General features: G+C 42.7%; 1 protein-coding gene across 1 annotated transcript in view; it reads right to left on the bottom strand.

Moving 5' to 3' along the window:
- Window positions 1–9,343: 9,343 nt before the first annotated feature.
- Window positions 9,344–12,443, bottom strand: part of LOC116701906 (olfactory receptor 4C12-like) — a gene marked incomplete at its 5' end in the record, with an annotated part of 4,058 nt that continues 958 nt past the window's right edge. The window contains one exon of the mRNA XM_032535950.1: window positions 9,344–9,710. Within this exon, the coding sequence (XP_032391841.1) occupies window positions 9,344–9,710 (367 nt within the window). The remainder of the gene's footprint in view (window positions 9,711–12,443) is intronic.

Genomic DNA, 12,443 nt, shown 5'->3' with positions numbered 1-12,443 from the left:
ATAAAAGACAACAAACAAAACTATAATTTATTAAATAAATCCAGACACATCTAGGATAACCTGGCATAGGAACAAAGGATCTGAGTTATTAGAAATGAGAGACGGCTTCCAGTGGAACTTTCTCATGGAAAAGACGTGTGGTGGCTGCCTCCCATATCATTTCGTAAATTCTTGCTTTGTGCGTCTTCTGCTTTGATCTTTTGTGTGTCCTATTTTTTTCTTTGTATGAGATTTTGATTTATCAACTAATATGAGTAAGTCAAGCCTATCGGTAGTGATGGTCAAATGAAGCTTTGTGAACCAGTGTTTTTATTTTCTGAGCCCACTAGATGGCTCTTGGTTTTAAGACCAAGGCCTAAAGGTATTGCAATTCATTGTATTCTCAACACTTTGTTGAACAGAGAGTGCCATCAAGTGAGCAGAAAATAAAGACTCACCTTCGCTGCTACAGCTGAGATAAGCAAGGTGGCGACTTCTCCCTCTCTCTGGCTTTGGAAACGCTTGTCATCGAGCTTGAAAAATCCCGGCAAAGCACGGCTGCCGAGCCCACACCCTTGCCCCTGAACAATCATGGCTTTAAGATATCACTACCACGGTGGCCAAACATACTTCTACTGTCTCCGGGATGGAAACGGCTCTCGACTCACATGGACGATATCACCAGCATGGAGCAAGAAGTGGTGGAACTACAGTCGAAGCTGAACACCATGAGAGATGACAACAGCAGGCTCCAGTCCTTGATGGAGGACCTGATCTGCCGTTCTAAGGGTCAGAACTAGCGTGTTGTTGGTCTCCCTGAGGGAATTGAAGGCAAAAATCCGAGGCATTTACCACCAGGGATCCCTCCCTGTCATAGTGTGCTATGAGAAACTGTTGCTGTGGGCAAAGGAGCACCGCAAAATTGAGTATCAGGGTCACAGAATTAAGATTTATTAGAATTACAGCGCAGCAGTGGCTTTCAACTAGGTGTAGTTCCTGCTCTTGCGTAAAGGTTTATGGTTCAGGATGATCTACCTTGTCCGCCTTTGTATCACCCTTAACGGCGAAGATCATCGCTTTGATACCCCGGAGCAGGTTGAACTGTGCTATCAGGAACACTTTCGCAACTGATGAAGGAAGGGTCTGAGCAAGCAGTCTGATCTGATTTGTCGTAAATGTCTCTATTATTTTTGTGTGTGTGAATTTGCGCACTTGCAATTTAAGCAGTGGTGTACTGTATATATATTACTACTTTTTTTTTTTCTCTCTCTTCTGTTGAACCTGCTGCAGGTAAGACATCCCCCCCCCCATGTAGTATTTAGTTCTAGGGGCACTCGGCTTTTGCCAGATGATCTGTAACAATGCACAAACGGAACCGTCAGGTTTGGTTTTCTTTTCTTGCCCCCGCTTCTCCTCTGTTGAGATATGAGAATGTGTAATCAATGTGTAACGTTAAAGGAGAATTCCGGTCGATTCCAACACGTATCTCTGTTGTTTTTTGTTGTTGAATGTGGAATATTTAGCATATAACCCATAATTTCACAAGCTGGGAGAGAGAAGTTGTTGCGTCCTCACAAACTCCAGGCCTAAGAAATGTGCCCTCATTAGACAATAAATGGTAGCAACCTGGTCCAGATTACCTACAACCATTATCAGATATTGCAAACCAGCCCTATTAAGATGGCATTACTCAACACAAAGTCAGTGAAATCTAGGCTTACCCTTCACAGTGACTGCGAAGGGTAAGCCTAGATTCATGAATGGCTTTATTCCAAACTATCATTCAAATCATATTGAACATGTGTTACAGTAAGTGAACATTGACAGGAAAAATTTACATACATCTCGTAACTGCTTCATACTCTTTTTTTGCGTTAGGGTTAGAAAAATGTCTACTTGTCAGTTGTGATGACATCATAATGTAGAAAAAATATATAAGTAATATTATTACAGATATTAGCCATTATATTGTTCAACACCTTGCTGTTCCCATGACACACAATGAAAATAAAATACACAGTACAACAATAAAAATGTGTCTTTGATGTTTGTTATGGAAAAAATACAGAAAAACTACATTTAAGTTGATTTATAACTGGAGTTATTTGTGTATTTATAGAAATATTAGCCATTATAAACTTAAAAATCAAGACACCTTGCTATTCCCATAACAGTCTCTTTAACAGTAAATACTCAGTATTGTGTATATACTCAGTATTGTGTATATACTGAGTATTGGTGTATTTACTGACTTTCAACAACTCACATCTCAGCATGTTATTTCAGAAGAAGTGCCGTACTTAGTTAATCGTGTTATTCATCAAATCCACTTCGCTGAACAGAACAATCTTTTGAGGTTGTTGTTAGAAATTTCTTTCATTTTGAGCCCGTATATGAGTGTTTGAACAAAGGATTGAAATACAGATTATTTGTATGTCATTATAGCGTGCATTTTAGGGAAATTGGATTCTACTCGAGCTATAGTGATATCATAATACTCAAAATGGAGAACTGATTAAAACCAACAGGTGGTAAACAGGTCTGTGCAGCTTTTCTCCTGACTTCTCTACTACTTCGATAGGTTATTATAAATATCCTGGTGTATGTAAAAACTATTAAAGCATGGGCAGAATTGAGAGATCAATAAAATAACAATACCAATACAGTAATTACTCTTGACGTTACACATGAAGTTTGTAAATTGAATTGTTACAAAATATTTCCTTTTAGAGTTAGTCACACAGTTTTGCTTCATAACTAAATATTGTTTGGACTAAACATGACAAGCAGACACAACCAAGCAAAGAACAGGAACTACTGACTGTGGTTTTTTGTCATGATAAGTGTGATATTGCAGCACACATAGTATCTGTCTAGGCCATGGCTGCCACAGTAGAACTCTGAACAGCCTAAGTATAAATATTGAAATTGAAAGAGACAGGCTGAATAAAGATATGATCTGTTTTTTCAGATAAAAGTCACATCAAAGCTTTGGGTAGATATTAGTGCTGTAGAACAGAGTTCACTGACAAAGCTGCAATGAAAATGTACATAGGCCTCATGGAGGTTTGGTGAACCAGATAAGGTACACAATAATAGAATCTGCGATTTTAGAATATATGCTATGAACATAATACCACAAAAACATATCTGTATGTGTTAACTTCCCCATGCCCATCCAGAGTTACATAGGTACATTTGCTCATCATCCATTAATGTTGTCTTAAACTAAATGTCTAGATGTTGAGTAATAAACCAAGCAATTTTATAACAAGAGTGCATTAATTCCTAAAAAGAGCTCTCACTTACATGATAACACCAACATCCAACCTGTACTGTTGTGTCTACCCATTCATAGATACCTGACCTTGGAAGTCACCTGGTGTTGGTTCTTTTCCAAAAGTAAGAAAGTGAACTGTTTGAGTCTGTGGAAAGTTTTTATGAAATTGCTTTGGCCCTCCAAGGATCTCATTAAACTCTCCACCAATAGTTACTAATACATGAAGAACTTCATCAGACTCTGGAGGCCTGAAGTTGCAGGCTTTTCTCAACCATGTGCTCCATTACATAAGCTTTCCAATTTAGAATGATCTTAATCTTGGCAAGACTTTCACCCAGGAGACTGGGGTGTGTGTCTTGTTTAAAAATAAAAGATAAAATCCAGAACAGAAGTAAACATCTGTTAATTGAACCAGGTGAGTCCAAGTTTGAGATCTTTGGTTCCAACCGCCGTGTCTTTGTTCGACAAAGAAAAGGTGACGGGATTGATTCTACATGCCTGGTTCCCACCGTGAAGCATGGAGGAGGAGGGGTTATGGTGTGGGGGGGCTTTGGTGGTGAGAGTGTTGGCGATTTATTCAAAATTGAAGGCATACTGAACAAGCATGGCTACCACGGCATCCTGCAGCACACATGTCTCCATCCAGTTTACTTTAGTTGACCATCATTATTTTTCAACAGGACATGAACCCAAACACACCTCCAGGCTGTGTCAGGGCTATTTGACCAAGAAGGAGAGTGACGGACTGGTGCGCCTCCACGTCACCCGGGCTGAACCCATCGAGATCGCTTTGGGAGAGTTTGGACCGCAGAGTGAAGGCAAAAGGGCAACAACTCGTGGCGGAGTGTCTCGGGCTCAGAGGTTAAGCGTCATATAACTCTTGGTCGTCTCCTTAGCGACGTAATAACCCGCGCTCGGTCGTCTTCTTTAGCGCATATAACACGCTTGTTGTCTCCTTGAGCATCATATAACACAGTGGTTGTCTCCTTAGTCGTGTATAGCATGCTTGGTCGTCTCCTTTAGCGTCATATAACACACTTGGTTGTCTCCTTTATCGTCATACACACTTGGTTGTCTCCTTTAGCATCGATAACACACTTGGTCGTCTCCTTTAGCATCATTAACATGCTTGGGTCATCTCCTGTAGTGTTGTAAACACGCATTAATCGTCTCCTTAGCGTCGTAAAACACGCTTGGGTTTGCCTCCTTTAGCATCATATAACACGCTTGTTGTCTCCTTTAGCGTCGTATACAACGCTTGGTTGTCTCCTTTAGCGTCATATAAACCTTGGTTGTCTTCTTTAGCGTCATATAACAGCCCTTGGTTTTCTCCTTTAGCGTTGTACAACACGCAACCTTTTCCTTAACCTAAAGTGTAAAGGGACGACCAAGCGTGTTTATAACGCTACGGGAAGACAGGATGGTTGGGGTTAGGAGCAGAAGAACGGACAGTGGGTTTCAAGAGAACAGGTCATTGGGTTTAGGAGAAGAAGAACAGGTCAGTTGGGTTTAGAAGAGACCAGTCAGTTGGGTTTAGGAGAAGAAGAACAGTGTCATTGGTTTAGAAGAAAACCGGTCAGTTGGTTTAGAGTAGAAGAACAGGTCATTGGGTTTAAGGAGAAGACAAGAAGGTCAGTTGGGTTTAGAGAAAACCGGTCATTTGGGTTTAAGAAGAACAGGTCGGTGGGTTTAGAAGAGAACAGGTCAGTTGGGTTTAGGAGAAGAACGGTCAGTTGTGTTTAGGAGAGAAGAACGGTCAGATTGTGTTTGGAGAAGAGAACAGTCAGTTGGGTTTGAGAGAAGAATGGATGGTTGGGTTTAGGAGAAGAAAACGGTACGGTTGGTTTAGGAGAAGAAGAACGGGACGGTTGGGTTTAGGGAAAAAGACTGCATGGTTGTGGTTTAGTAGAAAAGAACGAGACGTTGGGTGTGAGTTAGTTTTGTTGAATGGTTAGGGTTTAGTGAGTTCATTATTCTGCGATGAGTACAGATGAAGTGTATTTTGATTTTTTTTGTCCTTTGATTGAGGAACATTTGAAATTAGGGCTGTCAATTACCAAATGTTGATTGTGTTTTGATTCCTGGCTTCTACATCCCAAAACAGTGTCTAGAAAAACTTTATATTAGAAATCATTTTGCACAGTACGTCTATTAAACTCTTAATTTGTCTGTTGACCTACCAGAAGCTAAATCACTTTTTCTTGAGTGTTACATTCGTCCTTATTGTTACAGCTTAAGACATGAACGGGGGGGTGACATACAGGAGGTGACCCTGCGACCTCTGATTAAAAGGGAAAAGTACGAAGGTAAATTTAAATTTAACAGTTCAGTTTTTTTTTTTACTGTTGATTGTTTCACTGTTTCAATAATGCAACGTTGTTTCTCAAAAGTGAACGAGCACCCGTGGTTACTAATATGATTTCAGTCCTAACCAAAATAATTCTTTCCATCTCGAGCATACGTTAGTGCAGGACTTGTATAGAGTATTTTGCTCTTATGGTACTTTTATTGAAGTAAAAGTTCTGAGAACTTCTTCTCCTCCTCTACTGTGTGTGGCGGAGTTTAACAGTTTCTTTAGTCAGCAAAATGACTCAGTAAGGGTACTTTAAAATCAACTTTTCATTGGTATGAAAACGTTCATTTTCTGAAGTTTTGTAGGTTGCTTCAATTTTATTTTGCAATTGAAGGTTGTTGTTAAGTGTAATCAGCTATTGTTTCTCAGAAGAAGAAGAAATAATGACCTGTTGACCATTACTACTTGCTAATGATTCAGCCAACTACTACTTGTTTAAGACTTCCAGTCCCAGCGCTGGCTGTAATTGTGATAACTTGTTTCCAGTTGTCCCTGAGGCTGAACCCTGTGACCACTGGGTGGTAATTACTGGCTGCGTCAGAAGACCCCCCCCCCCCCCCCCCGCGGCCTGGCATGTTGTCCATCCACCTAATGACAACTCATTACGTCTCCTTACATCAGCCGTGGGCTTCTGTGGACTCCATGTTGTGGTTGTTTGAAATAGTTGCATCATACTAATTGGGAGGCCCACACGCACACACACACACACACACACACACACCACACACACCACACACACACAGTGAAGACGGAAAGTTTGAAATACGGACATTATATGTGTGTGTGGGTTGTGTGTATTGTCAGTTTCTTCTGTGTGTGTTTCTGTGTGCATGTGTGTGTGTGTGTGGTGTGTTGTGTGTGTGTGTGTGTGTGTGTGTGTGTTGTGTGTGTTGTGTGTGTGTGTTGAGTGTGACACCTCCGATGGTAACACTAAATATCCATGGATACAGTATCTGCACCTAATGACCCTGATGAAGCCAACATGACTCACATCCCCTGATGGCTTTATTGACTTTCTTAACCTTGTGTGTGTGTGTTGTGTGTGTGTGTGGTTGTGTGTGTTTGTATGTGTGTGAGTGTGTGTACCACGCCCCGCTTACTCTCCGGCTTTATTGGACTTTATTACCCAGTAACAATAAATAACACCCATACAGATTATTGTTTTCCCTTTATTATTGGATGACATGAAGAAGGAGATTGGGAGAGAGATGGTGGAGAGAGATGGGGGATGACAGTCACCAAAGGGCCGCAGGTTGTGGACTTTGAACCTCGGCCGGAAACTAATTGTATAGCATAAAGTGTTGAATTGAAGTTTTTGGCAATGGAGAGTCGTCAGAGAGAGCAACCTGACAATCAGGAATTACAATAGTCCAGCTACAACATAACATGTACCCCATGGACTAGTTTTTTCCACGATTACAGCATGTGAAATCTTCTTAGAAAGATAGAAATATTGGAAATATTGAATGGATAGAACAACAGAGCATTATTTAGCAGTTGTATGGTGCTAAAACAGTCTCTAAGTATTTCCCATCTTGTAAAACCACACAAAAGATTCAAAGCGATTTGTATCTCTGCAAATGCACATCTGTCCTTGCATCTAATTTGTACTCCATTTCTTCATTTGTAAATTAACTTAGTCTTTATATATCTTCTCCTATATGTGTGGGTACTTTTGATATTATTCTTTTTCTCTCCATGCGGGCCCAGCGGCGTCCACAAAACTATTCGTTTCCTTTGCCAAGTGACACGCACCCCGCAGCCGCTCTCCAATAGGAATAGCCAAACACGCGTTGCTACAAGACGATACTAGAAGAAGCCTTTCTGTTATGGTTGTGTGTGTCATTGTCCGTAGGTGTGGTATTCCTTTTTCTTGTCCTAAACATTTTGGTGGTAGCCCTGGTTTTTCTGTCCTGGTGTTTGGGTTGGGGGGAGTTGGGTGCGTCCTTGGTGGTGGGTCTGTCTTTGGGGTTTTGTTTCCTGGTTGTTATATGTTGAGCAGAATTGGGCTGGTTTTCCTTGCTGTTTTTTCTATGTTTAAACTACCTTCCTGTGTTTTAGTCGGCCTTGTTCCCCGTCTTGAGTTCTGGTGTTGTGGTGATTATCCTGATGTGGTTTCCAGCGTTTCACCTGTTTTTCCCCTGGGTCCCAGAAGAGCCGCGAGGTTGTGTCATCTCTGCCGTCCGTCTTTTTTAATTACCTTCGTTTATTTAGGGTCTTTGTTCATGAGAAGGTGTCGGGAGTCTCGAAAAAGCCCACCTGTGGGATACCTCATAACTCTGAACACCACCAAAAAGCCAGCATTCTTCTCTATTCCTTCCTGGGAAGATCCAGCCATAAAGAGCAGCAGAAACAGTATTAAGAGGAGAGCCTTGGGTGAGAAGCCTTTTGAGGCCCACCTGGATGTAGTTCAAGGAGATGTTAGCCTTAGTTAATGACTCACCCCCCAGGGCCTGTGCCGATTTCCTCCCTCCCGGTCTGTGCCCCTTTGCCTGTTCAACCATCTCAATCTCATGTCATTTATCACCTGAAGAGAGGCAGAGTCTTATGTCAGATAACTATGTGAGTTAGTTTTTGTGACCCGATTAGGCTGAAGACCATGTGTAAGAGGTCTGACAGTTGTTGCCAGAGTGGGGCAATCTGTAGTTTTGCTCAAGATAAGGTGTTCAGAGTCCCGTAAAAACCATAAAACCAGGGCTTTTTCCCTTAATCCTGACTGGGCTAAATCGTTAGATTGTCCGGTCCATCTGCTAATGTGTTTTGTTTGGTTCGTCCCAAGGCGTAGGGGTTAGCTCCAAAGCAGGAGACACAGAACAGGGTCAGACGAACAACAGGGAGCGACACAATATCCGGTTTTCAAATTTTGAAGTTTCTTTCTGCCTACCTCGCCAAGACTGGCACGGCCGCCTTCTTACAGCTTATTGAACAACATTTTTGTTAGTCTTTTAGTAACCTGGAGTGAGAGCCATCAACTGATATGACTGTTCCCACATTTTTGCAATGTTGCTAACGACTTTTCATTGGAAGGGAAAGTCTTGTCCAGGGCACCTAACTGCTACTACTGCCTGCTTAACTGCTGTAAAACTGCTAACTAACCTGCCTTTCCCCAACTATTCTACTTTCCTGTCTGTCAACTCAACAGCTATACCGGTCCTCAATTCCCTCACAACTAGGAATTCTTTTTTTGATTGACCTTGTCTGCCATTTCCGTGACCTTGCGTGGAGGCCAAAACAAGAAAAAGGATTTACATTGCGCTCTCGTGCCATGCCCTGCTCTTCACATACAGAGCATAGCTGTCCAGTTGACCATAGCAACAAAGTGTTGTCCTTGGACCAGAGCCCTGCTGTCATCTGGCCCCAACTGTCTGCATTTCCAAGCCGCGGTGAGCAGGCCTTCCACAGTTCTCAACCTGATGTGCAGCTTCCAGACTCTCGTGAACGTCTGCCGTCAAGCTGAGTTCTTCTCAGCCACCGTTCTCACCCAGATCCTGCGCTGGACCATTCTCTCCCAGTGCCATCAGCTAACCGTTGTTCAAACTTTTACCTGTCCGGGGAGGCACCCCAGAGGACTTTGCCGTGGTCGGGCACGCCCAGACATTTTGCCTTGGTAGGGGCACTCAGAGACTGTGTCCCGCCGGTAAATGCCCGGTAAGTAGAGACTTGCCTAGTTCAGTGACCCGAGACTCTTCTCCCCCTTGGTTAGAGCAGTGGCCCATATCAACTACTTTCTGTTATTGTCCACCTTGTTTGCTGACCCAGGGTTCCTGCGACCCATCGCCTCTTCCTTCAGCCAGCTGAACGTTCACTTGTCTTCCCCCATCTGACCGTTGGCGTGCCACCCCCTTGGCGAGGCTCACTTTCGCCGCCACCACCTGAGGAATCCACGTTCGTGCTCGGCCGCCATAGGGATATTGCCTCCGCAGCACGCTGCCAACGTGAGTATTTGCCTTTGCATTGGCCGCCAGAAGGTCCACCTTTGCCGCCTGAGTAGCTTCGCCCTCGCAACTGACTGGCCCGCCTCGAGCCCCCCCCTCGCTGTCCGGTGTACCGCCGAAGGATTCTGTCTTCCACCGCTCTGTCGTCCCCTTCTTCGCATATCTTCCGTGTGGTACACGCCACGCCGTCCGGCTGACCGTTAGTCCTCCCTGTTTTGTTCTTGGTGTTACTGGTTGCAAGTTCTTTTTAGTTTTGTTTGGACTTCCTTTTCTTCTTTGACTTCTTTTGCTGTTTTTTTCAAAGGCCACCTTTTTTATTATAATTACAAATCTTTTATGACTCCCCTGGCCCTATTCTCTGCTTTTGGTCCGGCCCTTGTCTGGAATCGCCACTTGTCACATTTTTCAGAGACAGTTTTGGTTAATTTATATATTACTAGTAGGATTTTGTCTTCAAATACTCCCATTTATTTTTCCATCTCAGATTTGCAGTCATGGTTTCATGCCCACACGGGGGCAAGAGTTGCCGACCCCCAACCGGAACACGGGGGTGGGCGTTGGATGACCCGGTGACAAAAAACCTAGGAAACGGCAAAGTCTCTGGGACTCGGACACGCAAAGTCTTTGGATGCCAGACAATGAGCAAATGTTTCTTGAGGGGCCGAGTACCAGCACGACTCTGGGTGCCGGGTAACTGCAAGCCTCTGGGTTGTCGATCAGCACAGACTCGGGGAGGTTGTCCTAGAAGGCTCGATAGGACTGGTCATCAAAGACTCTGGGAGAAGGGGGTCCATTGAAGACTATCCAACATCTTGCTACACTCCAACTTCACCAATCAAGGGTATTATTTTCATGTTAAGAGGGGCACACCCTGATTTATTTCCAGGTCAGGTTCATGTTACCCTGTATTGTTGTTTTGAAAAATTGTTGTAACGACCAGGAGACCTACTTCAGTATATGGGTTATCCCTGCAGTATACGAACTTAACACCAAGTATAACTTGCCCTTCTCCTCCACTTCACACGTCTCTTCTCCCCTCGCCGTCCTTTTTCCCCTCTCTTCCTGTTATGCTGTCCTCTGGTGATTAAGGTGAAAAGAACCAAAAAATACTAAAAAAAAAAATCTCCTATCTCCTCCTCCTCTCCTTCTTCGCCGTTCCGTCTTGGCCGCTTTGGGCTCTGTTATAGCAACAAAAACACAACACACCAACACCCAACACACACACACAACACACCCAACAACACACACCACCACACCAACACCGTCCATCCCTGTGACCCTGGTGTGGAGGACAGGTTGCTGGGCTCAGTGTGACAGCAAAACAGGATAAAGGTTCAAGAGCAGGCTGTGCTGCGCAGCACTCTTGCCGTCAGTCTGCTGTAGTCAGGGAGGGTGCTTGTGATATTCTAAATAACATCCATACACTGAACTGATGCAAAGACTTTCTGAATGTCTTTATGAATGTGTATTTTAACTGAAAAGACAACTGATTTAACATAAACCTTACTATAATACAGTATTAATTGCTGATAACATGATTTCCTTTTCTCACTTTTAGACGACCAAAAAACTTTCATTATCTTGGAAATCTGTTCAGATTGCAATTCACTTTGCGGCAAAGGGATTTTTTGTTAAAAGTGTTGAATTGTGCATTTAGTTTTAATGATGTAACACTACCGATGAAACCTTTTTTTTTTTTTCCCTTTTTTTTTTCTTTTCCAATTTGTTTTTTTTTTCCACACCATTGTATTTTTGCACTATTTGAGATGGGTTTAATTATGCTGAATATTACGCGTCGCAGCCAATTGTAGAAATGTGCACTTTAAGAAAATTACTGAATCAGGTTATATTCTAATGTTGCGTCTAACTACCTGTAAAATAGTGGCATTACTTTTTTTGCTGTGACATTTTAAATCCATTTACTTACTGTATCTCCATTCCGTTCTCACTTTTTTCTTCTCTTCCAACTTTTCAGCTCTGCTGCTCTCTGCAATACCATGATGAGCAACACAACATCCTGAATCCTTTGTATTTTCAGCCTCCCTCTGTTTGCATACTTTGGCCCCCGGCCACTCAGATATCTGTTCCTTCAGTTCTGTTTCTGTTGCTCTACATTAACTAGTGTCCCTGCGGTAAAACGGTTGTCCTTCTTCTGACAGTCTGTTGTGTCTGAGAGAAGTCCGCCCGTCGTGCTGCATTCAAGAAAATCCGCCAGTCAGCCCATGTATATTTTTAAATAAAATTATAATTTATCAAAATCATTATATTCAAAAATAATTTTCTATCAGTGTCTGTCCTGTCTTTTTAATAAAAACCACAAACTCTCTGTAAAAACGGCGTCTCAGTCCAGCGCAGCAGCGGCTTCTTTCTTTTTTTTCTTTTTCTTCTCTTTATCTTCTTTATTCTTTTTCTTTCTTGTTCTTCTTTTTCTTCCCCAGGTTCTGATGGTGTGTGTCCCTGCTGGACACTAAAAGAAACCTCATTTTAATAAAATCTCCCGTTCCCGTCGTGTTTCATTTTCATTTCTTCAGATAGATTTTCATTTTATCATACCCACCTATTTATATCATTGAGAATGACTTTGTTTTCCTCCTCAGCATCATGGCCTATGCTAATTGTTGCTATTTGCCCGCCATACACATCATCACACAGACTAATCATCACAAAGTAAAATTGAACAGTTAGATGGTAACTACGCTTGTGTTTTTTGCCCGTGTTCATCCCTGTATTTTGCTGTTGGCTTCTGTCGCATATCCTCACAGGGAGTCCCGATTAACCACTGTGTGGCAATAACCTGAATATAGCTGTTCTGTTCCAACTGCCTGCTGGTCGCTTCCTGTGGGTGGACCCTGGTGACCCAAAACTCTGAACAAATAGTAAGGTCGGTTTGTTACAC

Source organism: Etheostoma spectabile, chromosome 2 (genome assembly GCF_008692095.1).
Source record: "Etheostoma spectabile isolate EspeVRDwgs_2016 chromosome 2, UIUC_Espe_1.0, whole genome shotgun sequence".
NCBI lineage: Eukaryota > Metazoa > Chordata > Actinopteri > Perciformes > Percidae > Etheostoma > Etheostoma spectabile.
The sequence above is the reverse complement of the archived record's forward strand: the minus strand, read 5'-3'. Positions and strand labels throughout refer to the sequence as shown.